The sequence below is a fragment of the Adiantum capillus-veneris genome, chromosome 7, assembly GCF_014529385.1.
Source record: "Adiantum capillus-veneris isolate H3 chromosome 7, ASM1452938v2, whole genome shotgun sequence".
NCBI lineage: Eukaryota > Viridiplantae > Streptophyta > Polypodiopsida > Polypodiales > Pteridaceae > Adiantum > Adiantum capillus-veneris.
This window is the reverse complement of record NC_140937.1, coordinates 92094423-92121355: the sequence shown is the minus strand read 5'-3', so window position 1 is coordinate 92121355 and position 26933 is coordinate 92094423. Positions and strand designations below refer to the sequence as shown.

The 26933-nt window shown below is 48.4% G+C and overlaps 1 protein-coding gene across 4 annotated transcripts in view; it reads left to right on the top strand.

Annotated features, from left to right (window-relative positions):
• Positions 1-26933, top strand: part of CPSF73-II (cleavage and polyadenylation specificity factor 73 kDa subunit-II) — a 94555-nt gene that overhangs the window by 52653 nt on the left and 14969 nt on the right. For all 4 annotated transcript variants that reach the window (XM_086516227.1, XM_086516226.1, XM_086516228.1 and 1 more), the window contains 4 exons: positions 6747-6810; positions 6906-6971; positions 7091-7160; positions 7678-7782. In XM_086516227.1, the coding sequence (XP_086372353.1) occupies positions 6747-6810; positions 6906-6971; positions 7091-7160; positions 7678-7782 (305 nt within the window). The remainder of the gene's footprint in view (positions 1-6746; positions 6811-6905; positions 6972-7090; positions 7161-7677; positions 7783-26933) is intronic.

Below are 26933 nucleotides of genomic sequence, written 5' to 3'. Positions count from 1 at the left end.
TGCCCCATTCACAGTGACGTTGGCCGACCAGAGAACTTTTTACCCCTTGGGCATAGTAGACAAGGTGCCTCTGCAGTTGCAGGACTTCACCTTTAGCTTGGATTTTGTTGTGGTTCGTCTTCCCCAAGTTGAGGGAGGCTTTCCTTTGCTCATCTCCAGACCATGGTTGCGGCACACTAAAGCACTACATGATTGGGGAAACAATGCAATGTGGATACATACTCTTGGCTCCCCAATGGAACCCGTTCGACTTGAAGGAGGCATGGATCCAGTAGCGCAACATAGTTCTTTGTCAATGGAGTCCAACCCTGACTTGGAACAACCTACCCCACTTGATGAACCAGAGGACCTACTTGAGTGGTTGGAAGCTACTGGATCGGACACCAGCTCAAGCACATGATGTCTCTACACTCCAAAAAGCGGCAACCTCTTCACCTATAGAAACATCTTCAACAATGCCCTCTCTAGACCTAGTAAATGAAGTCAACTTGATCGACTCTGTCAACCCCCAACCCATTCTTTTGGTTGGAGGAATGTGGGATCACTCGGTGCTACTAGACCAATGGCTGGTCGTGCCAAGCTTCGGATGTGGCCAGACGAAGACTCTTGCTAGTGATAGGAGATTTCTATCAGCCAATCTGAGTCCTGTTGCTCGTGATGGAAGTTTTCTATCAACCAATTTGAGTCCTGTTTGCTGGTCTAGAAGGCTTGCTTGGGGGGGACTTCACAGTAATCCCATTTGTAGAAAAGGTTAAAAGCACACGCTGTCACGAGTCTGTGGCAACTTTACTTGTTGATTTCTTTTTGGGGGAATTGCTGCTGATCTCCACCGTCGTGAATTGTTGTTTTCACTTGGTGATTGGGTACTGCTGCAGTTTGAAAAGGCACGCTTAAAGAAGCGAAAAGGTAAAGAAAATCTCTTTACAAAGCTTAGTATGTGTTACTATGGGCCTTTTCAAGTAACTGAGAAAGTCAGTGACGTCAGTTATAGGCTGAAATTGCCTGAGAAGTGGAAGATTCTCAATGCTTTCCACGTGAGTCTTCTTAGACCATTTATTGGTGATGTGCCAGAGGATATGCTAGTTGAAGAGCAGCCAGAAGTTGAAGAGCTTGATGAAATTTTGGTCCTAGAACAGATCATGGCACACAAGGAAAGAAAAGTCAAAGGCAAGGTTACAAGGGGATATTTGGTGAAGTTCAAGAACTATCCACCTATGGATGCAAAGTGGATGGAAGAGAGTCAACCGTTAAGAGTCACCAAATGTATTGCAGCTCTACCTTGAAGCCTTTGGTTTACCATCTACGTATTCTCCAACTTAAGAAGAGCAAAGGTCAAAAGGAAAGAGACCTGCGCTAGAGGGGGGTGATCCAGCAGCTAGCACTTCTCATGTATCTATGGATTTAGTGCAATAGAAGTGTACCCTGCCTGGTAATTCCCCTTGGGGAATAAAAGTTTTGTCCAAAAGTCTGTTCAATGCTATAGAAGTAAGTATGTCTTGTCAGTTGTCAAGAGTATAGTAATTGCTTTTAATGAGTACAGGTTGACGCATTTTTAAACTGTTTGTTTATTATGCTTGAAAGGATTCGAAGTGTACTAAAAGTTATGGACTCTATTAAAGCCAGTGGCACAGTGTGAAAGCTATCCACTATGTCAATGGAACAGTCTCACAGGTAGACCATACACGAGTTAACAAGTGTTGAATACACAAGAGTGTTAACTATGAGCATGTATGTCTCGTACCATGTTAACCAGGTGTGTACACACGAAAAGGTTGACAGCCGCGATACGGTGTCCACGAAGTGCTATACACGCTAATGGATTGATATTCATGCAAACGAGGACGTTCGCGATTTCAAGAGGGGGGTATGTCACGAGTCTGTGGCAACTTTACTTGTTGATTTCTTTTTGGGGGAATTTTATTTGACTTGTTTTAAAGCACCCCTTTGGAAATGCCAATGCCCGAGGTGCATGGTGTGAGGCGGACTGTGAGAGTCTAGGCCGGACGGCCAGTGAGCACTGAAGTTAGGCAAATGGACTAAGGTTAGCCACGGTGGGGCTACGAGTGTAAATCACCTGATAGCTGGCCGACATTGCATTTTTTTTGATGTGGTTCCAGTGGTGATTGATGGTCAGATGACCCGTGTGAGTGCCATGGAAGCATCTCCTAAAATTTAGGGAACTGCTATTTTTGGACCAAAAAAAGTGTTCGCCTCATTAGCTCTGGAATGTCAAGGGGAACATTTTGTTACTCTGTCGCGAAGTCAATTGGGCAACCAGTCATGAGATTTTTAGGCGGCAACCCCGAAACGGGAAGGCTTGTGAACGCGCCAAGTGGCACATTTCTGTGCACTTTCCTCATGCAAGAGAAGGTAGCACTGAATTTATAGCTGGGAGGCTCATTTTTGAAGTCTCTGTCACAGGTTAAGAGCTATGGAGTGCTTCCTTTCCCTCTTATGTACAGTGTGGTGCCAGGAGTGATGCCCTGCATGCTACGCACTGCTCTCTCTCTCCCCTACGAGCAGTTATGTTATGCCCCTCAAGTGGGCTTCTCATTTGACCAATGTACAGTTGTGTGGGTTCATGCGCGATTGCCGAGGCAAGAGCCTCTTGCACAGGTACTGGATTAGCTAGTGGCTAATCCCCCGTAGGTACAGGTGAATTCGGAGAGGTTTCACGTGCGAAATCTCGACCGATTCAAAGGGCAACTAGCACGTGCGGGTGCGGGAGCTTGAGGACTTGCTACGGATGCGACCGGCACGCGAAATGGAGCCCGAAACAGGGAATTACAGCATGTTGTGTATTTTGCAGGTTTAGGGTTTCGACCCTAAACAGTCTCTAATACCCCCAGGAGGTTCGGGGACGCGAGGGGACCGCTATAGAGGTGATGTGGCGCATTTTTGGGGCAGAAAACAGAGAATTCAGCGTGTTGCAGATTCTCGCCAGGTTTTGCAAAGTGACTGTATGCGTCGGAAAAGTCATCTATTACGCGGAGATACTGACTGTGAAGCATCCTAGTACAGTTATGCTACCGAAATCGAGCCAGAACAGATGAAATTCAGCCCAGATTGTGCGGGACAGCTTGTAGGAAATCACAGGTTTTATTCCCTCTGTTAAAGAATAAAGAAATACCGGAAGGGGCGCCAACCTTTGGGGCCTACAGGTGTCGCTGTCTAGCTGGGAGCATTCTAGCTTCCTGGCCGTGTTTTTGTTTTGAAGTGTACTTCCAGTCTCAGTCATTCACAGGTTCCTCTTAAGTCATTGCTTTGCGTCGTATAGTCAAGTGTTAAAGAATCGGGTGAAAGCTAACGTCTACCGCCCTACGGGCCGGTTTCACACGCCCACATCCATCATGGAATGTTTCTCTGCTGGCGAATTGCAAGCTTCCAAAATCAATTTTGGGTTGCTTCCTTGTGTCACATGATGGATGTGGGCGTGTGTTTTTAACCTTTTCTGCAAATGGGATTACTGTGAAGTCCCCCCAAGCAAGCCTTCTAGACCTACCCACCCCACCTCTCACCCTTTCCCCTACTCACTCCCCCTCTCCCCCTCCCCCCTACCCACCTTTGCCCTCGCCCCTACCCACCCCCTCTCCATCTCTCGCCACTACCCACCCCCTTTCGCCCACCCATCTCCTCTCCCCCCTCGCCCCTTCCCACCTTTGCCCTCGCCCCTACCCACCCCCCTCGCCCCTACCCACCCTACCCTTGCCTCTACCCACCCTTCCATCTCTCGACCCTACCAACCTCCTAGCCCACCCCCTCTCACCCTAGCCCATACCCACCCCCACATCCTCGCCGGGTTTCTTGAGATATTCCAATTGTGGCTCCCTCGCTGGTTCATCGAGACGTTCCTCGTGGATAGCTCCCCAGTCTCCCAGTTGCAAGCTTGCATTCCCAGTTTCTCAGTTGCAAGCTTTCATTCGGCATCTGCAATTATTTCCATGTACTGGATCAACTCCGCCATTGTGGGGGTTTTGAGAAGGGAGTTGTAGCAGCACCGGTGACATCTCCAGACTCAGGACGGAGGCTAAGAGTTTCTTGCCTTTTGATTTCATTCTCAGAATTTAGAATTTGGTTTGGACTCATGCTTACAACCTCCAGGCCTTTTTACTCCATAACCCCAGTCTAATTTTGAAGAAGATATGCTGTCGACATGCATCCTTTTTTCTTGCTTGCATCCACTTTTTGTTGTTGATCCTCTTCCAGTGCGCTCTGTGCTAGAGCCAGGAGGTATGCATGCACCACAATGTGGCCTCCTTTCTGCAATGTTGCCCTAGCTCCTAGCCACCCTCTTCCTACTACTGATTTAACTTGACGAAGAGAATAACAGCTAACGAGTATATCTTGCTTAACATGCTTTGGAGAGCTTGGCTCCACATTTATGGTAGTTTTGCGGTCCTTTTTCAGCTTACTTAGTACCTACAGTTTCCTTTCACAGTTTTCAGTGTTTTCTCTCACCGAGACTGTGAGTGGTCTTGTGGCAGGCAACCTGTAGCAGGGCTATAGTGTGACCTGCACAGAACATGCAATTAGTTATAGTTGGTCTAGAGTTCACACTGGACGGACTCTTGCTTGGGCTTGGGCAGTGAGACGTGGGAGTGATACGGGTGGCGGTCTAGTGGACATCGTGGCCAGATCACCACCACCACAATTTGGAGATAGCTAAATTGGGATATTTTGCTAGCTGTTGGTGGCTCTTTATGATTGTATATATGTGTGAGTGGTTCTAGTGGTGGGACATACATCATCTACTTTCTATGGTCTAGCATCTTGAGTCTTGAGTCTTGGGTCCAGCACTGCACATCTACACCCTCCTTGCACATTGAAGCCTCAACACCCCCATTGTACTTGTGAGCCTTGGGCTTGGAGCTGAGTGTGCTGCCAGCCAAAGTCTGTAAGTTTGTCGAGCTCCATTGAGTTCTGAGTCTATTGTTGTTTCATTGTTGAGTGATGTTTTCTTTTTGTTGGAGTGAGGTTTCACACATATTGCACTGAGGAGCACCCATTGTAGAGAGCATGACACGCTTTTCGTGCTACAATGAGACATGAGACGTGTCCTGCCTATCCTAGGGTATATGCTCACTCTCTAGATGCCCGCAAAAGTGTAGCAACACTCCACTATACCCCATATAGTCATGCAAGGAAAGAGAGTTATGTAATGAGAAAGCGTAAATCACTGAAATAGTAAAAGCATGCTAATATTGGGAACAAGTTCACAAAGTTGCCAACGGCGTCTTCCTAGGTTTTCCTAGACTTACCTAAGCTCTGAAGCGGCAGTAACATGTCATGATGGCACACAGCTAATTTGCATGTGACAACTCCATATGTGTAGTCAAGAGGTGATCCTACGCAGATCAAGACCTTTTGTGTGGCTACAAGGCCACTAATTGATTAGCACAAGAGTTTACATACAGGATTGTTCTCTGCACATTTGGAACTTTGGGCTTTCAGATGGGACTTGATCTTTTGCAAGAGCAGCATATTGCTCAAATTCTTTTGAGTGATTAAAGAAATCTGTTTGTTCCTTGATAGTGAATTGTACTTGTAGAAAGATCTCTTATGTCATGTTATTCTATGGATCAGCAACCTTATCCGTGAGTTCGGGAGAACCGACATCTTGCATGACTCTCGTGGGGACTTTAGATGTAGCCCCCCCCCCGCCCCCCCCCCCCCCCACCCCCCCCCGGCGAAAACCTCCAAAAAACAAAAAAAGCTCAACAGCCCTGCTCAAACAAGGGTCCCTAATTGTGGATGAAAAAACCCTCGGGGGCTCAAGGGAAAAACCCACAGCCCTATATATACCCACCATCTTTTCCCCTCTCTTCACATCGAGGCTTCTTGTTTTTCCACTATAAAGCAATGTTAGGTCGCTACACCCTGATAAGGTTGCTACACCTTGATAGCTAAGCTGGGCAGGACACCGATTGCAGTGAGCACTGGCGATGACAGGGTATATCAGCTAATGTCCTTGGTGGTTTCTGGACTCCTGTTCTGAGGAGCAGGAGATACCCCTGCTGGGCATTCTCATCTAGCGGTTGCTGCTCACAGGAGTGCAGCTGGTAGGAGTCGGCTAGCCGCTAGCCTGCAGTGGTCATTCCTCGGCAGTTGTTTGTGGCGACCATCCAGTAGGGACACATGGAAAGGGCCTACGTGAGATTGCCCCAGAGCCTTTGATCTTGGGCTCATGCTTGCTAATCTCCCTGACATGATCTTCGATTGGCGTGTGAATCCTGGTTGTTTCTCTTTGGTTTTGTCCTGGGATATGAGACTGAGGCTGAAGCTTTGCAAATCAGAGCTGGGGGTGTTTCAGTTTCATTCAATGTCCCGCCCGGACGACACTGGCTCAGGCTTGGAGTCGAGAGCAGAATGAGCTTTTGAAGCTCATCAATAGTCTCACTATAATGTTTTCATGGAGGCCTAATTATCTTTGATGGCCACTTGGTAGCCTCCTGCAGAGATGATTGATGATGTGTGGTTTGAGTTGGTCTGCAGTTTACAGGGTCAGTATTAGGCAGCTCAGACAGCATGCAGCAATGATGACAGGCATTCATCAGTATTCCCACCTTCCATTGTAGGATATATCTTTTCAAGGGGCTTGTGTCTTGGGAAAGTCTCCTGTCCCCTTAGAGGAACATGCTTGTAGCCCTTCGCGCATTAATTAACTAATAAAATGATCTTGTCCATGCAAAAGCAATGTTGATTTTAAGGTTTATATGTATAACAGAAGCCTTCTGTGGTCATTGCAGGTCTACTTACGCAACAACCATAAGGGACTCTAAGCATGCTCGAGAACGAGATTTTCTGAAGGCGGTAAAGCAGATAAAATACATAATCTGGCCATGAAACTGAACCCATGAAGCCTGACTGGATTTGCTGAAAAGGAATCGGTAATGGTCCTTTTGCAGGTCCATAAATGTGTTGCTGGTGGTGGTAAAGTTCTGATTCCAGTCTTTGCCCTCGGTCGTGCCCAGGTTTTTACCCTTCTGTGCGAACTTTCTACTCGTGAAACTCACTCTTTCGCATGTGTATGTTGGGTTTTACCGTTCATGGGCTTAAAATGAGTCACTGCTTTGTTTTGACTGTTTCTCAGGAACTTTGTATCCTTTTGGATGACTATTGGGAGCGCATGAACCTTACTGCTCCAATCTATTTCTCTGCCGGTTTGCCTTAATCTCCCTCCTGTCCTGGTAGTGTCATTGTTATTTCTTCTTGGAACAGCAATATGTTTTGAAGTTCGTGTAATAATTTTGAGCTAGCTAAATACATTATACAATAGTGGAATTGTTGTTGGGATGGAAAACACTGGATACGAAGGAATAAACTACTCATTGTGAATGTTTTGAAATATCGGGTAGCAGGATGCCCTCTTTTGAAGAGGCCTTAGTTGTGAAGTTATAGTATAATACAAAACACTGGATATGAAGGAATTCATTACTCATCATGAATGTTTTGAAACATCGGGTAGCAGGATGGCCTATTTTAATGAGGCCTTAGTTGTGAAGTTATTGTATAATACAAAAACTGGCTGATGGCTACACTTTGACGTCTCCTGATCAACTGAACATGTATGTATCCTGGAGTTACAGTTTACTAAAATTTCTTTTATGCAAGCACTTTGATGCATCAGAATAAGCTTCAAGTCTTTTGTTTCACAGTTCATGTGGATCCTTTGTACAGGTTTAACTATGCAGGCAAACGTTTATTATAAGCTACTCATAGCATGGACCAATCAGAAGGTCAAGGACACATGTGTCACTCGAAACACTTTCGACTTTAAACATGGTAATTATATTTTTGCTTTGGCATTCTGCACACACTGGCATATGGATGCCTGCACTTTTCTTTGACATGTGCTAGCACTTTGTCTGTCAAGCTGCAATGCCAGCTCCTCAGGTCACAATTTGGTCTCAGCAGATCAGGGCATAGTTCTTGGCTGCTTCCTACTTTGTCAAGTATCAAGAGCCTGTATGACTTGATCTTGAGTCCTGGGCACTTTGGAACAAACACATGCAAGCCGGGTTCTTCCTCAATAGATGGAGAGAAGGGTTTGTGCCCCCCCCTTTCTCATGGATACGGAGACTGGGATATATGAATGTATCTATGTATCAGTCAGCTCCAGGTGTCCCTCACCACTGAGAAACAGAGCAGTAGGCATCCTTAGGGCAGACTGGATATGTAGAACTCTTTGATGATGAGCACTATGTTTGCAGATACAGAGCAGATGGTGATATCAGGGGCACATATGCTACCCTTTTTAGTGAGCACACCAGATCAAAGACTATGGTTAGGATTAGGATTGTCTGCTTTGTCCCATTCTGTACCGCGGTTTTCATCCAAAATCATGTGTGTAGATTTTATTTGGTCGTTCAAGGAGATAGTAATAAGGTTTTGCAGAGCTCAATGCTGCTGCCTCCCTGCACTGTTGCCTCTCTCCTTCCCTCTCAGCGTTTGTCCTCTTCTCCCCTCAATCCCCCCCCCCCCTTCAAAAAAAAAAAAAAACACACACATTTTTTTGTAATCGTTGATTAATTTACAAACGGGAAGTGGACAAGGTTTAGGATTTACAGATATGATGGAGGCTCGCTGCTGCTCCTGCACGTTCCCCTCCCCCCCCCCCGCCTGCTCCTGCTCCCCCACGCCATAGCCCCCCCCTTCGCTCTCGCCCTCGCGCTGCCCCTGCCTGCGCGCTGTCTGTCCACGCGCGCTGCCGAGCTTACACCCAGCCTGCGTGCAGCCCAGCCAGAGTGCAGCCCCGCCCGCTGCCCCCCCTTTTATTCGCTGCCCGCTGCCTCGCCGCTCCAGCCCCTTATCCCCCCCCCCCCCCCCCCCCCCCCCCCCCCCCCCCCCCCCGAAGGCCTCGTTTGAATTGCCTGGTAGTGGATTCTCAGTTGGTTTCTCCTTGCCGAGCTCTCAAGCGTTGGCCTTCTCGTCCACCCTTCTCCTTCAGAGCAGCAGACACTAATGGAGGCTCATGCTCCACCTCAGAGGGACTCCTCCGAAGCCCCCTCGCCCGACACCGCTGAGCCCACCATTCGACTTGCTCTTTCACCGACAGAGCAAGCGAGCCTAGCCGATGAGGTAGAGCGTCTACAGGCGACCTCGGTCATCTGCAAGATTCTCGGCACCCGACCCAGCAGAGGAGAGCTGCGTGACCTTCTCCAGGCCCGCCTTCTCGCAGAGGTGGGCAAGATTTTGGATGTCCAGATCCTCGGACGGGGGTACTACCAGATCGAGTTCGAGACTTCCGAGATGGCCTCCAAGGTCATAGCTATGAGTCCATTGGCTATCCGAGCATCACGCGTCCACTTTCGACAGTGGCGACACGGTTTTGACCCGACTTCGGATGTGCTCGTAGAGGAGGCAGACATCCCCATCTCAGTCTGCTTTCCAGGTTTACGGAGGGAGTACCTTCCACTGCTCTCCAGGATTGGCTCCGCCATCGGGACTGTTCTGGAGACACCTCGTACGGCAGCATCAGTAGCTGCCAAGGCGGTCGGCATCCCTTCAGTTGGAGTTTTGGTCAGAGATACCCACACGCTCCCGAAGGTCATCCTTTTGCCTCGGGTGAGTGGGGGTTGGTTTAGGCAGAGTGTGGAGTACTCGGGTCTCCCGAACCAGTGCTTCATTTGCAGACAGATGGGCCACCTAGCGAAGGCGTATCCACGAAGGAGACCACGACCTGCACCTCAGCCTCAGCCAGCGACATAGCGCACAGATTCTGAGCCACCCTCCGAGCCTGGGGCTCCAGCGGAGGAGGGGTGGCAGCAGGCCCGTGGCCGTCGACGCCAGGGGCCATAGCGACAGCCTGGCACTCAGAGTGGCCCTCAAGTGCCTACTCAGTAGCAGTGGGTTCCCACGGGGAAGCGCTTTGGTCCTCTTGAGCAGGAGGAGCCTCTTACGCTAGCCTTCTCTTCCGTTTCACCCTCGCCAGCCCCTCCACCTTCAGATTTCCCCTCTTCCTCCTCATCCCCTCCCCCGCCCTTTGCTCCCGCCCACTCCCCACCTCGCCCCCCTGTCTCTGTCGTCCCGCCCCGCTTCTCTTCTCCTCCGTCCCCCCCCAGCTCCTTCTCCCCTCCTCCTACTTCAGTACCACAGTCGACTCAGGAGACTGGTCCCTCGCCGGCGGCTAGGAGATCTCTTGGCAACGCTTTCGCCACGAGTCGCCTAGCGAGAGAGGGTCAGCCCTTCTTGCGGCCCCCTTTGCAGATTCAGACATCTTCCCTTGCAGCTATCCCTCGTGGTCTGACGAGCATTGACCTCCGACGCCGCTGGGACTTCTTCGATTACGGATTCACTCGCTTTCTCGGCGATTCCGCAGCAGACCACGAGGCAGCCTGCTTCAGGGTCCACGCTCTGTTCCTCGCTGCTAGGGGGACAGAGGCCTTGGACTCAGCAGTTGGTTTCTCCTTTCCTCTCTGCGGTAGGACCGAGACAGAGTGGTCCCTCGACTCAGTGGTGGGATGGTTGCATACACAGGTTCTGGAGTTCTCTCACCACATGGGAGAACTTGGAGTTACAGATTTGCTGCAGACTTTGTGGCCACTGGCCAAGTTTGCGGTGACACTCCCAGACTCAGCAGGATGTAGGCACATTGTGGTGTACTTTTTTGCTGATACACAATGTTTGCCTTGCTATGTATACATACATGAGGACTCCTGGACAGAGGAGGTTGCTTTACGCTCGGCTCGCTCTGCTTGGGCTTGGACCAGGCACTCACTACAGGCTCGCCTATCTAGAGGACGATCGGATGCGGATTACTCCCCATCCAAGCCTGCCTCAAAGATAGACCGTCTTGCTGCTGCTACAACATCTTTTCTCTCTCGCTCCCCATGAGGATCGTCTCATGGAACGTGCAGGGATTAGGTGGGCCCCAGTTTCAGCGACAGCGGGGCCGATTGCGGCAGGAGCTTCAGCGTTGCCTTGTGGGAGGAGAGATTGATCTCCTTATGCTTCAGGAGCACCATTTGTCTGAGAGCCGCATCCGGCGCTGTGGTCAGATTTTGCGTGGACGTTATGATACCTTTTGGTCAGCTGCTTTTGGACCTGGAGGCATCCAGGGTGGGGTATGTATGACTATTGCGGACTCATTGCAGCAGGCCATTGTGGGCAGAGGGATTATTGTGCCAGGTAGGGCTCAGTGGATTACTTTGCAGGTTCAGGGTGGCCTTGTGGGCTTCCTGAACATCTATGCGCCCAATGTGGCGAGTGCTCGTGCAGAGTTTTGGTCACAGATTGTTGAGTCTTTGCCACAGGTTGACCATTGGTGTGTAGGAGGGGACTTCAACATGTTGGAGGACCCTTCTGACAGAATCGGAGGCAGCCATGCTACTATGCATGGAGTCGAGTTAGCAGCTTGGGAGAGGTTGTGTATGACCTTGAGGGTCTTGGATACATGGCAGCATTCTGGCTTTGTGAGGCCTCCAGAGAGTCTTGCCTTCTCTAGATCAAACCGCAGAGTGGGAGGAGTGAATCTATTGCGGATAGATCGCTTCTACACTAGTGACCACTTCAGTGACTTGGGGGGATCAGTGGGCATCCTGGCAGGGACATCCTTCTCGGACCATGCACCAGTGATCCTCACAGTGGCAGACAGGCTGAGGAGTGGGAGCACGATGCTTCGCATCCCAGAGCGGGTCTTGTTGGACACAACACTCAGAGAGAGGGTAGAGGCTCTTTGGACAGAGGGCATGGACAGCCAGGCTCTACCGGCAGACAGAGTGGCCTTAGGCCTAGCTCAGCTTAGCCACTTTTTTCTCCAGGAGTCTTTGGCTTGACGGGCCGCAGCGAGAGAGGAGGAGCAGCGTCTCAGACGAGGCATTGCTTCACTACAGAGGATGCAGGAGCAACATCCAGACAGTCCATGGTTGGAGGAGCAGGTACAGCAGGCTCGACAGGAGCTTGCTTGCACAGAGGAGAGGCGCCATGAGTTTGCCTTTCACCGACAGGCATCTCAGTGGACTCAGGTAGGTGACAGAGTGACAGGTGCCTTTTTTGAGACAGTAGGACCTCGGCACTCGCATGCCAAGGTCACTCAGCTGAGGAGACCCGATGGGTCAGTTGCTTGTGAGCCTGAGGATATGCGTGCAGTTGCTACTGACTTTTACCGTGAGCTACTCACGGCTGAGCCCCAGTCAGAGAGACAGGATGCATGCAGGGAGCAGGTTTGGGCGCAGATGCCTTGTCTTTTGATTGAGGAGATGCGCCAGAGGCTGGAGATACCTCTTCAGCTTGAGGAGCTACACACGGCTCTTAGGGCCCTTCCTCGTGGTAGTTGTCCAGGTGAGGATGGGCTGACTCCCAGCTTCTTCTTGGAGTACTGGGACTTGCTTGGCCCAGATCTTTGTAGTGCCTTTCAGTACATTCTGCACATAGGAGTGATGCCGGATAGCATGAGTGAGGGCCTGATTTACCTCATTCCAAAGGAGGGTGGCTCCTTGGATGAGATTCGACAGTGACGCCCCATCACCATCCTCAACTCAGCCTACAAAATTCTTGCCAAGGCTCTGAGTTTGAGGATTCAGCCACTTTTGGAGAGCCTTATACATGGGACTCAGACAGGTTTTGTCAAGGAACGCAGTATCCTTGACAACATCTTCACTTTCTGGGAGGCTTCTACCCTGGCACGTCTCCGTGGGGAGGACCTTGTGATTCTTCTTCTCGATTTTGAGAAGGCATACGACAGAGTTGACTGGGACTTTCTAGAGGGCACGCTTCGCAGGATGGGGTTTTCAGATGCTTGGATCAGAGGGGTGTCGGCTTTGTACAGACTGTCTCACAGTCATGTGCTTTTGGCAGGAGGTAGAGGTGAGCGCTTCATGCTCACACGATCGGTCAGACAGGGTTGTCCTCTTGCCCCCTTTCTCTTTCTGTTCTATGCGGAGGCGATGAGCAGATTTTTGGTGTCACAGCAGGTTGGTTTGAGAGGCTTAGCACTCCCGGTACGGGGAGATGAGCTTCTGGACGCTGAGTTTGCCGACGACTCAGCCTTGTACTTAGAGGGCCAGGAGGCCAATTTACACAGGTGTGGGCAGGCTCTTGAGACCTTCTGCTGTGCATCGGGCGCATTGATCAACTGGAGAAAGACAGTGGCTTTCTCGGTTGGCAGTGCTCCTGTGCCAGAGTGGATGCCAGGAGAGGGTTTCAGGTGGATTCCCTTAGGGACTGCAGTTCGATACTTGGGTTGTCAGGTTGGTTTGGATTTGTCCCCCGAGCAGCAGATTGCTCCTCTTCTCCTGTCCATCAGGAGAAAGCTGTTCCACTGGAGCTCAGCACGACTTTCGCTGGCTGGTAGAGTAGTAGTTGCCAACTAGGTGTTGTTGGCAACTATGTGGTACATCACTTCTTGCTGGATCTTCTCGAGTTCTTGTATCAGCCAGGTAGAGAGGCTGATCAGGAACTTCCTTTGGTCAGGTCGCGACACTCAGGTTGCCCGAGCCAAGGTGACTTGGTCGGTCATCATACTTCCTTGTTCTCAGGGAGGGCTTGGGATCATTGATCCAGCACAGCAGAGCAGAGCCCTTCTTGGGAAGTTCGTCGTCAGAGGACTTCTTCCAGGCGAGGAGCCCTGGAAAGAGTTCTTGCTGCAGAGGCTTCGTGCCAGGGTGCCTCAGTCAGGAGGCCCTTGGCAACCTTCGACCAGATGGATCTTTATAGAGTTGCGCCGAGTTGGTTTGAGCAGGAGACTGGAGGACCGATTCGCTGTGAGTTTGCTTCGCTCTTGGGAGCTCTTACGGCGTGGCCTAGAGCAGAGACAACCGACATGCACGGAGGAGCGCCTACGACAGCCCCTCGTCTGGAACCCCATGGTTAGCACTCAGAGAGGCCACCTAGTTGGGAGTAGGCCTCATGTTTCATGGGGTCCCATGGCAGCAGGTCCAGCGCGCTCTCTAGGTGATTGGCTAGAGTTCACAGGTTTGTCAGAGGAGGTGCAGGGTGTCCAGCTACAGGGCATGAGAGGGGTTCAGAGCATGTATCAGGACATCTCAGAGTCAGTTCCAGCTGAGTGGCTCACGCCTCTCGAGCCTGTAGCACCCCGATGGATGGGAGCCTTCACACGACTGGAGGTTCTCATCTCAGTCAGGGCTTGTTCAGAGACTGTCCCAGCCCTGTTCTTTGAGCTTCAGGGTGGGGGGCGATTACAACGAGTTACAGTAGAGGCCCCGCAGGTAGCAGAGTGCTGTTTCCAGAGGATCCGAGTTGTGGGCATCTGTGGGAGGACTTGCGTCATAGACCCTGACCGAGCAGCTCTCGAGGCAGGACACTGGAGGCTATGGGCTTGGGAGTGTTGTCCACTGGCACGAGTACAGTGGGATCCTGGTGAGTGGCTATGGAGGGACCCCTTCTCTTCTGCAGACCGCCCAGGAGTCCCTTTCTTTCAGTACACTGTTCGGCTTGGACGTCATATACTTGCAGCGCAGAGAGAGGCCCGCCCCGCTGCAGCACGTCATTGGCAGGAGGAGGGTCTCACAGTTGAGTTCTTGGCAGCTTTTTGGCAGAGGCTGTGGGACTCCAGACAGCCGAGGCGCGTCACTTTGTTCCAGTGGTTGGTTGCACACAGAGCCACAGCAGTAGGGAGCTGGCTTGTGAATAGTGGTCTCTCGGCCGCATGTACAGCCTGTGACCAGTTGGTGGAGAGTCAGCGACACTGTCTTTGGGACTGTCCTTCGGCCTAGCAGGTGTGGCTACGAGTTCTTCGGCTGATGCCTGCCCTCTCCGCGGCTCGACAGTACACTTGGGGGGCAGCGGCTTGGTCCACCCTCACGGGCCCGGCACTATAGTTTGAGCTATCTTTCACTAGCAGGATGATAGTGATACAGGGGGGGCGACCTGCACTCCAGCCTGCTACAGACCTTACTCCACAGGAGTGGTGCAGTGAGAGAGAGGAGTGCTGGGAGCTCATCAGCGGCCTATCTCTTTGGTTCATCTGGCGGGCCCGTTGTTTCCGCATCTTTGAGGCTCGCCCTGTGCCACCAGCAGAGACTGTTCGTGACTTTTGGCTAGAGCTGATCCATACTCTCAGAGGACAGCTTGAGGGACTACAGGGCAGCTCCGACCACATGCGGGAGCGCCGCGAGGCTTTCCTTCGACTCTGGCGCCCTGGGCCTTTCTACACCATGGTCCAGGGGGTGCTCAGATGGCACTACTGTCCACCTGTGTGGCTCTTCCCTCCTCCCATTTCTTGATTTAGCCCCATTGTATATATGCTGTTTTTTCATTGGGAGAGTCTCCCCATCATGCTTGTTGTAGCATTTTCTTGGAGAGGTGGATGTAGCCCTATGGGCAGTTTTCATTAACTAATAGAAGGATCTTTTTCTTGGAAAAAAAAATTTACAAACGGGAAACCTCAAAGTGAGGAAAACCCATATGAATGAACAGATACAAACGGCAGAACACAGAACTGTTCCGTATAGTGAAGGCTCTAAAAGCAAACATAGAAGAGCTGTAGGATATCCATGGATATGTCCCCAACATCAAGGGCAAAATGTAAGGATTGCCTAAGTGAAATCTTGAACAAAGGAAAGGGATCCGCATCATGTTGATGGAACATTCAAAGATTGCGTTGACGCCAGAGAGACCATAGAACCCAAAATCTGACCCATGTGAAAAAGACCGCAAATCGTTGAAGGGAAGATGGGAGAATGCCTAAAGCCCAGAACCATTTGTGGAAAATTGCCGAGGGAAAGCGGAGGCGCATACATGCTGATATGCGATCAAGGAAGGCCGTGGTGGAACGACAATTGCAAAGCAGGTGTCTGACAGTCTCATTATAGGCTGAACACCCCGACACAACGAGAAGAGCTGATGTGACGCGCACTAAGGAGAGTTCCAACAGGGAGAACTCCCAGCAAGCAGCGCCATAGAAACAGACCTTCCTTCAGAGGCAATTGGCTGTTCCAAATTGCAATAAGAGTCTTTCTCCACCATTGATCAAATTTATGCAAAGACCATATTGCATTACAATGTTGAGCCAGCCAAGACTCATGCAGGAGAGAAGCATAAATGTTGCTGGCAGAAATGGCAACAAAGTGTCCCATAAAGTCCAAGCTGATGACGTGGCATGACCCTGCGGACAGAAGTGATGACATGGCAGAAACTATACGGCAGCTGACGTAGCAGATTGTACGGCAGGGTGCCACGTGGCAGTAGTACGGATTTCTGCATAACGTGCTGACATGCTGACGTGGCAGCCTGTACGGATTTCCATAATTTGTGCTGCCTGCTTTTTGGGGCAGATTTTAGACCAGATGCTTTGGGGGACTATTTGCTTTTGAGTTTGAAGCTTTTGGGGCTCTGCTTTTGGCATCCCTTGTAAACTTTATAAGAGCCCCCAAGGCCTCACTCTGAGGGCATCTAGATGCAGAGTCTAAGAGCAGAGGTCCCTCGGGATTTGTACTTTGCAATGAGTAATGAAAAATAAATACCGAAAGGGGCGCCAAACTTTGGGGCCAATACCTCTGGGCACGGAACGCCGGACTCTCTCTCTCTTTATTGAAGTTCAGTAATTTCGAAGTCTCTGTTTGTGTGTTGCTATTGATTTTCGGGTTTGGAGTGTCCAAGCCGGTTACAGTGGTATCAGAGCACAGAAAGATTCTTCTTCTACGGAGGATCCGATCCTTTTTGCATCACACGCAGGTTTTTGTGAAAGAATCTTCGTGTCTTGACCTCGGACTTGTTAGCCACTCCCACCCTTCGTGCATCGCGCATCGGGCGCGCTCCCGTCTTCATTGCTCTGTCTTATAGGGCATAAGCCATAAAGAATTCCAGATTACTCATGGGTTCTCTCGAAGAATCCGACAGAGATAACACCTTTAGGTGGGCAGACAAAAGAAAAGTTGAAATTCGGCACGGGAACCGAAGAAAAGAATGAAGATTTGGACAGTTTCTTAGTGTGCCAGAGCGGAGTACAAACGTCAACTGTAGGTTGACACATGTGTGAAAAGATTGATCAAGTACTTCAGAGACTCGTCACTTGCGAAACACCTGAAGAATGACCCGATTGATGAGATTTACTCGAGATGGCGCGAGGCGATTGCTTCTTCTCTTAGGTTGGGAGGAAAGTTGAAAGGACAAATGAGTGCAGAAAAGAAAAACTTGTACTTGCAGGAAGAGCCAGACAAAGCTCTTGAACAGAAGACGAACCCGAGGACCACCAAAAAGTTACAGAGCAGCAGCTGAGCACAGAAAAGGAAAGATGAAAGCAGGACTGGTACAACATTGCGTGGGGACCGACGCGAATCAGATGAACGAACGCACAAAACTTTACCGTGTATGGGGAAAAGTGAAAGATTAGGAAGCCCTTATTTTCTTTGATGGAGGAGCCAAGGCAAACTTCATTAGCGGCTCGACTTGGAATTACACTTGATAGGCTAAGGCCACAGGCGGAGGCAGTTCTAGCGGCACCCGGACGGGATGTTGCCATCACACCTATCATTGGCAAACTTCGTTTGCATTGTCAGGGGTATTTAGGGCACGAGGACTTTTATATCATGCCTTTGGAAGGGTGTGATGTCCTCCTAGGAATCCCTTGGTACCACAAGAACAACACCGTGGTTGACTATCGAGCTAAGAAAGCAACTTTGACGAATGAGAAGGGCAAAGAGGTTGTACTTGATGGGGAAAAAAAAATTGAAAGGTCGAATATGTTTGACCTCGAAAAGGAATGAAAAGATTTTCTGCAAGCCGAGGCTGACTGTTTCTCTGAGGGCGTACCAGGCGAGTTGCCTCCTTCACGTACTGAAGATCACATGATTGATTCCTGGTAGTACACCACCGAACCGGCCACCTACAGAGTTAGCCGAGGCCAAAATAAAGAAAGAATGAACTAGAATAGATTTTCACATTACGAGGATCGATGATATACTCGACAGACTTTAGGGTTCTACTTGCCAAATTGGTATGAAGAGTGGTTATCATCGGATCTGAAGTGCTCCTAGTGACGTCTTCAAGACAGCTTTTAGAACGACTTTGGGATTTTCAAAGAGTTTTACAGGCACTGCGGAAGCATAAATTGGTTATAAATGCGAAAGATCGAATTTTTCTTCCCTGAGATACAGTCTTTACGGATCATCAGAGTTTACGCTACTTCTTGTCACAGAAGCAGCTTTCGAAAAAGCAGATGCGATGGGCTACCCTCCTGTCACAATTTCACTTTCAGACTGTCAATGTTCAAGGACAAAAGAATTTAGTGGCACGTGCATTGTCTCGGACGCCCTTGGTTATGGCTATTTCCGTGATTCATCTTAGAAGCTTCGAGGATATGGTTGATCAGTATGCCACGGATCTTGACTTAGTTGATATTTTTACTAGGATACAGGATGGGGGGACAGTTTCAGGCTTGGCTATTGATGCGGAAAATGATGTTGTGTGTTACACAGTCCTTGAGGGAAAAGATTTTGACAGAGTGCCATTGTCCACCTTTTATAGGCCACCGCGGCATAGATATCACCTTGAAGGGTGTGGAGCGTTACTTCTATTGGCCGAGGATTAAAAAGGATGTGGATGACTTTGTTCGCAATTGTTTAGTATGCTAAAAGGTCAAGTTTTGACAGGCATAAGGCTCACGGGCTCTTATAGCCTTTACCCATTCCCACCCGCCCCTAAGAAAGCATTGCTATGGATTTCGTCTTTGATCTCCCCAAGACTCAAAGTGGGCATGAGGGCATTTGGACACTAGCCATTCAGAGGAGGAGAGCTTGTTCTCTTTTGACAATGACTAGATCAACAAGAGAACCAAGGAGTTTAAGAAAGGGAGTTAGGCGGTCAGGTTTGAGACGTTTTCAGGCTACCAAGACACCCATCGAGCCGTTTGAGTTTGTACAACAGTTTGACGTCACCTTCTCTGGAGGATGGTTCTCAGAACATTCCAGGGTGCGAAAGGCGGCATCTTACTTGAAAGGAACTGTAAAACATGGTGGTCTACTCTGTTGTTACGCAGAGAAGCACCTGCGGCGTGATTAAAATTCAAGACAATTTTCACGTCAACTTGGATATCAGATGAATATGCACAAGACGTCATCATGACTTGGCATCACTTGCAAATGACTGAGAAAGATCCATTGGATGACTATTGCAAGAGGTTTTGGGATACTTATTTGCTACTGTCTTCGTTTTGGAAAAAGGCAAAAAAAATTCCCATTGAGTCTTCTGATCGCAGATGTAAGACTGCAATAAATCCAGAACAATTGAATTTGCAATCTCAGATTGCCCATCTATCTGCAGGTGGAATGATGACGAGAACTGCAACCACGTGCCAATGTTCTCCCAAATAGCCCTCCAAAACAAACTCGTGAATTGGGGATCTCTGTCGGAGACTATTGTCTCAAGCATGCCATGTAATGGAAATATTTGTGCAATGAACAGGCTCGCAAAATGGTCCGGCTTGACATTTTTCTTCATTGGAATGAAGTGAGCTTGCTTGCTAAATTTGTCAATGACAGTCCAAATGCCATCGTGCTTGCTCTGTGTCTTCGGGAGATCAAAGATGAAATCCATTGCAATACTTTCCAGGGGTGGTTGGGAAAGGCTGTAGTAATCCTTGTGCCTTATGCCTGTCAAACTTGACCTTCTGGCGTACTAATCAACTGCGAACAAAGTCGTCCACATCCTTCTTGATTCTCGGCTAAAAGAAATAATGTTCCACCCCCTTCAAGGTGGTGTCAATGCCACGGTGATCTGTAAAAAGGTGGACAATGGCAATCAATCAAAACCTTTTCCCTCAACGGCTGTGTGACGCGCAACATTGTCTTCTTCATCAAGGAGCCATCCCGTATGGAATATCCTGCTACTATCTTCCCATTCTGTATCCGAGTGAATACACCGGAAAAATCCGGATCGGTGGCGTACTGATCAACCATATCCTCTAAGCTTTTATGATGGATCGTAGAAATAGCCAAGATGAGGGGCTTCCGAGACAATGCATCTTCCACTAAGTTTTTCTGTCCCTGGACAATCTAGAAGTGAAACTGTGACAAGATGTTAGCCCACCGCATCTGCTTTTCCGAAAGCTGCTTCTGTGACAAGAAGAAGCATAAGCTCTGATGATTAGTGAAGACCGTGAAATCGGCTCCGAGTAGATAATGTTGCCACTGAGTAAGAGCATGGATTATTGCCAATAGCTCTTTCTCATAAATCTGGGCTACCAATTTTGGCCTTGAAAACATTCTTCTTTCATAAGCAATCACATGGCCTTCTTGCATCAAGATCGCTCCTAGACTACGACCACAAGCATCACAATAAACTTCGAATGGCTGTTGCAAGTCATGCAAAGCCAACACTGGTCCAATAGTCAATTTTTCCGTAAGTGTTTGAAAGGTAGTCACCTCTGTCGGTCCGCACGAGAAAGGGACTCTTTTCCGAGTCTAAGTGCAAAGGTGAAGCTACCTCTGCAAACTTCCGAATGCATCGCCGGTAGTAAGAACACAAGCCCAAAAAGCTTCTAACTTCATGAACATTCTTCAAGTCTGGCCAATCACGGATAGTCTCAATTTTGGCCGGGTCCATCTGTACTCCTGCTGCTGCTGAGACGATGTGTCCCAGGAAAAGTATCTCCGGCAAGAAAAACTCGCTCTTTTTGGCATTGATAACTAATCTATGATCACGCAATGCCTGAAAGACCTGTAGCAGATGGTGTCGATGCTCTTCTTCATCCTTGGAGAAAACTATAATATCATCAAAGAAAGTGCCCACAAAATATCGATGCTCTCGGAAAATCCTATCCATCATTCGGTTGAGTCCATCATTCAGTTGAAAGTCGCTGGAGCATTGGTAAGTCCAAAAGGCGTCACCAAAAATTCGTATAAACCAAAGCTAGTTCGAAAAGCTGTCTTGTAGACATCTGCCAGAGTGATTCTGATCTGTTGATACCGCTTTTTAAATTAATCCTGCTGAAACAAGAGGATCCCTGAAGTCAGTAGAGAATATCATTGATCCTTGGGAGCTCTATAGTCAATGCACATCCTCCAAGATCCGTCTTTCTTTAGTACCAATAAAACTGGAGAACAGTAGGGTGAAGAACAGTAGGACGAGATGGGGGTAACTCGCCTGGCAGGCCTTATGAGAATCAATCAGCATGTGTGTGCAAAAATTCTTGTCGTTCTTTGTCTAGTTCAGACATGTTCGTTCGTTTTTCATCATTCAATTCTTTCAAATAGATCGAGTAAACAAAAAGAATGGATTTCATTTTGAAATGGCTGAAGCCGATACAATAGGGACAGACTCGCCCTTCAATTTTACATCTAGTACAATTTTTCTGCCCTTCGCATTTGTCAAAGTCGCTTTCTTGGCCCGATAGTCGACCACAGTATTGTTCTTATGGTACCAAGGGATTCCTAGGAGGACGTCACACCCTTCCAAAGGCATGATGTAAAAGTCCTCGTGTCCTAGATACCCCAGACAATGCAAACGAAGTTTGCCAATGACAGGCATAATGGCTACATCCCCCGTTCGGGCACCGCTAGAACTGCCTCCGCCGGTGGCTCCCGTCCTGTCGGACTCGGGTCGCGGTTCCCATGTAATCTAGTACCAATCTTGCTTTCATCTTGCCTTTCTGCCACGTTCCTCCGCTGAGCTAGAACTCTATGGCCTCCTTGTGCCTTTTTGGGGCACTTTGCGAAGATGTGCCCTTGTTCGCCACAACCAAAACACTTCCCCTCTTTGAGATAGTTATCTCTCTCGCTCTAATAGTCAATCGGGGTCATGTATCTTTCTTTTCGTGGGTATTCTTTTTCTTTCTGTTTTCATTGGTCGAGGTCTGTCTGGTCCTTTGAGTCAAAATTTCATCAGTGGGGTAGGTCAAATTCTCCGAACGTATCGAGAATCCCTGTTTCGCATGTCCCATTAGTTGTTGAATAGACTCAAACTTCTGTTCAAGGCAGTAATCTCGGATCTCTGTAGGGAGTCCGCAGCAAAATCGTTCAATCTGTTCTTTAAAGGTGACCTTCTTAAACGAATAGGTTGGTAGAAAAGAATCCCAGAACCTCTCGCAATATGCGTCCAAAGGATCACCGTTGGTCATCCGAAGATGGTTCCAAGTGGTTCTCACATCTCGTTCGTACTCCTGAGTCAACCAAGAAGAAATAAAAAGCCGTTTAAACTTCAACCACTTGACCAAGGCTTCTTTCCTCAGAAGAAGAGTGGACCACCATGTTCGAGCATTTCCCATTAAAGACGATCCATCGATCCTGATCTTGGAGTGCTCTGAGTAATACCCTCCGGAGAAGGCTATGTCAAAGTGTTGAATGAAAGCCAAAGCCCTCGGAGCATCTCGGAATCCAGAAAGGGATTCGAATTTTATTGACTGTCAACCCTCTTTAAATTCCTTTGTCTTCTTACTCTTATCTTCGAGGAAATTGTACTGGTTGGCTCTGTAAAAGTGCTTCTTCTTCGCATAAAACATGTGATCGTCGGAGTCCGAACTCTCAGAGGATGACTCCTCTGTAGAACTATCAGAAACTGGTCGGAATCTGATCTTCTTTGCCTTTTTCTTTTTCTTTCCAGAGCTTTGCTTTTTGCTTCGCTTCTTGACCTTTGTGTCCTCCTCACTCGAGTCGGAAGAGGAAGAGCTACAGGAACTATCAGAAGAAGACGAAGAAGAACTGGGTAGTCCTTCAAAACTCACACGCTTCTTCTGCTTTCTTGCAGATGCAAAAGAAGATTGATGGCCCAAGTAACCGGGGTAGTCAATCCCCTTCTTGCGCTTCTTCGTGTCGAGAAGCTGACTGATTTGGGTCTGGACCACATCTTGAAGTTCTTCTTCAGTAAACATCCTCGGAGTAGGGGGTTTCTTGATTGCCGGTTTGATTGGTGGTTCGGTGGCTTTCTTCCACTGAGTATGCACTTCAACCATCGACTGCTAGGTCAAAAAATTTGCAAATGGGGATCTTTAGGGAACTGAAGCATCTGCTTTGTGCACTCATCAACCTGTTGTCGACGTTGCGTCTCCAATAGTTCATACTGTGTAGGCTGAGGTTGCCCGTACTCATCTTCTGCTAACTCACTTGAATTTGTCGTATTGCCTCCTCTTGCCTCATCGGTTGCAGAAGAGGTCGATTGATTCTTTTAGGAATCCATAGGTGTCGTAAGAAAAGGGATCGGATTTCCCGGTAGAAGAGAATTCGGCCGTGCTCTGATACCACTGTAACAAACTTGGACACCCCAAGTCTAGATTCTATCGTGACACAACAGAGATTCACTTCAAAACACTTCACAATTCAAGAGTTGACACGGCCCGGCGTAGTTCCGTGCCAAGAGAGTTGGCCCCAAAGACTGGCATCCCTTTCGGTATTTCTTTTATATTAACCTTTGTGCAAAGCACAACTTCCCGCGGGTGCTCGCTCTTAGACTCTGCGTCCAGATGGTCTGAGAAGTGAGCCCCCTTGGGTCACTTATAAACATTACAAGGGGTGCTAAAAGCAGAGCCCCAAAAGCAAGTAATCTCAAAACCAAAAAGCCAAAAAACAGTCAGCGCACCCTGTGGAAATCCGTATAGGCCTGTCAGCGCTTTTTGCAACGGAATTTGCGAAAGTCTGTATAGCAGCCACGTCAGCAGCGTGAATCGCGGGCGTCCGTACAGCAACCACATCAGCAGTGATTGCGCAATATTTTAATGGCTAGTTGTCCCTTTTTGGCCCCTCGGCACTTGTCCATAAGTTGGCACAACTTATTATTGGTCATGCCACGTCATGAGTTTGTGACACGCACAAAAGGCTTCTTCTATTTTTTGGCTTGTCCTCTAGAAGTCTCATCTGAATCTTTAGCATTTTCTCCTTTTCTTGACCCCTGGGAAGCTTCAAGAGTCGTGTTTGCAAAGGGCTTCTTTGCTGAATTTTTCTTTGATTGACCCCCTTTCACGTTGCCATGTAATCCAGTGTCTTCTCCTCTTAACTAGGCATTACCAGTGTTGGAAACCTCCATTAGTTGAGTCAGGGTGCCCACTTTTTTCTTTGTACAGTAATTCCTGAGCCCTTTAGGCAGCCTACAATAGTACTTTTCTATCTGCTCTTTTAATGGTACAAATCTATAGGAAGTTACTGAAAGTAGTGCTTTACAAAACTTCCGATTGTACTCCTCTAAGTTTTGGTAGCTAGCCGCGTTGAGTTGGTGCCAATCTGTCATAACGTCAACTTCAAACTCATTTGACAACCATGCAGATGCAAACATCTATTTGAAGTAAACGCGCATGTCCTTGCATTAACAAAGTTGTCCACCATGAATGCGCATTTCCTTTAAGAAAGTGGTAGCTTTCCGAACCTTGCTATTGATTTCTCGCTTGGAGTGTCCAAGCCTGTTACAGTGGTATCAGAGCTCAGAAAGATTCTTCTTCTACGGACGATCCGATCCTTTTTGCAGCTTACGCAGGTTTTTGTGAAAAAATATTCGTGCCCCGACCCCAGGCTTATTAGAGAATCTTCGTGGCCGACCCCGGACTTATTAGCCACTCCTACCCTTCGTCCATCGTGCATTGGGCGGGCTCCCGTCTTCATCGCTCCGTCTTAAAGGGTATAAGCCATAAAGAACCCCAGATTCCACATGGGTTCTCGTGGAGAATCTGATAGAGATAACACCACTCAGTGGGAAGGCAAAGAAAAGTTGAACCCGGGTGTGGGAACTGAAGAAAAGAATGAAGAAATGGGCAAATTTTCGATGGTAAACTTTGCCAAAGTGGAGCACAAACGTCAACTGCAAGTTGACACGTGTGTGGAAACATTGATCGAGTACTCCAAAGACCCGAGATTTGCGAAACACCTGAAGAATTACCCGATTGATGAGATGGAGTGAGGCCATTGATTCTCCTGCGAGGTCGGGAAGAAAGCTAAAAGGTCAGACGAGTGTAGAAAAGCGGAAGTTATAGGAAGAAGTGGACAGAGCTGTTGACCAGAAGATAAACCAGATAGTGAAAGGCTTGAAGCACTCTCGAAAGAAGAAGAAATCGGTGGATTTCCCCGGTTATTTGGGCTGGAAGTCGAGTTTCGAGGATGACTTAGATTTTTTTTCATCTTCAGAAAGTTCCGACAGTTCATCGTCATCTAGTACCAGAGGAAAAGCAGAGAAAAAGAAAGAAAAGAAGATTTTTGAACAAGCCTGGAAGGCATGGAAGGCCATCTAGTAGTTTAGAAGAGGAGAGCTCGTCCTCTTTTGACAATGACCAGATGAGCGAGAAGACCAAGGTGTTCAAGGAAGGGGGTCAAGTCGTCAGGTTGGAGACGTTTTCAGGCTACCAGGACACCTATCGAGCCCTTGAGTTTGTACAATCATTTGACATCGCCTTCCCTGGAGGTCGGTTTACAAAACACTCCAAGTTGCGAAGGGCGGCATCTTACTTGAAAGAGATGTCATCATTGCTTGGCATCACTTGAGAATGGCTAAGAAAGATACATTTGGATAACTACTGCCAAAGCTTTTGAGATACTTATTTGCCAGTGTCTTCGTATCGGAAGATTACTTTGAGAAACCAAATTGAGCGTTTTGCTGTAGATTACCAAAAGAGATTCGAGAATAGTGTCTAAACCAGAAGTCTGACTCTATTCAGAGACTTATGGGACATGTTAAGCAATGATTTGGAATGCATACCAGCTCATTGACTTATCCTATGGACAGGATAGTATCCACCTCAATAGGGCAAAAGTCTGTCAGTGAAGAGAATGAATTAGGGGAACCGGATGACTGCTCATCACAGGATTCTGGAGAATCAGATGGTAGCACATCCGAGGGTTCCGACGAATCAGATGGCAGCGGAATGAATGTTGTATTTTCTCAAGATTAGTGATCTTTAATTGCTCAAGGTTCCTTTTAGTTCTTTAGGGAAATAGAGAGCTTTCCGTCTTGTAGAGTGCTGTGGTCACGAACAAAGTGAGTGGATATTGTGCGTGCAAATGAATGAGACTGAGAGAAGGAGAGAGCAAAGATACGACACCGAGAGGTTTGTAAAACCCTCCTACTCTCGTCGGCGAGAGTGGTCTACTTTGATTGCACAAAGGTGTACAATGCATATGCAATGGACTAATGCAATGGGACTATGTCGATGACGACGACGACTCGATGGCTGAAATCTGTGATCTTCTAATCGCTGAATTCGGGGACTGTTTCGGTGGCTGAAAATGACTGTTTTGGCTGCATTTTTCGAGGCTAAACTTGGAGAACAATCTGCAACCTGATTGGGGCTGATCTGCTACTGATCTAATTGCTGAAAACTGCGTTTTCTTACCGCTGAAATTGCAGGTCAAAAACGCTGGCTGCTGATCCAAAATGCTGGGAAATTCAGCGGTGCTGGCCTTAACAAAAACGCGAAGGGGCTGGGCTGATGCTGAGGTTCAAACGCTAGTGATTGGTGTGGTTCTGTCGCGGGAAAACACCGGGGATGGGCTGATGTGCAAGGGACTAACGCCAGAAGGGGGGAGGACTTCAAGGCGAGATATGCTCTTTGAAAAACGCCAAGGGAGGGATGGCGATGGGGGTCATGAGGGGGGGTACTACTGAGAAGTTGCATGTTGAGCGGGAAGCTCTTGTTGCCTCTTCTGCCAGAAAGTGTGAACTTTGGTTTGCTTATATATTAACGTAGCAAAATTGCCCTACCTACTTTTGTTGGAAAGTCACTTAAAAATAATAAGTGAAAATCCCAATAAATAGGAAAATAGGCTAAATGCACTGGAAAATTCCCCTAACTGATGCGAATGGATTTTGATGATCATGCTTTGTGCAACTGGAGGATATGCATCTACACTAAGTGACTGGGTATGCACGGTCTACGAATAGACTCACAAAAGTGCCAGATCACTGCTAATCTAACTTGATCGGACTGAGTGAACCCTGCTGTGGTGTAGCTTGTCCATGGACACATAGGGTTGGGATGTGTCACGTGACATCCCCTCCTTTTCAAAGTGAGGTACTGGAACCGAACTGTATGGCGTCGAGGGAGATCGCCAACAGCATCCAGGGAC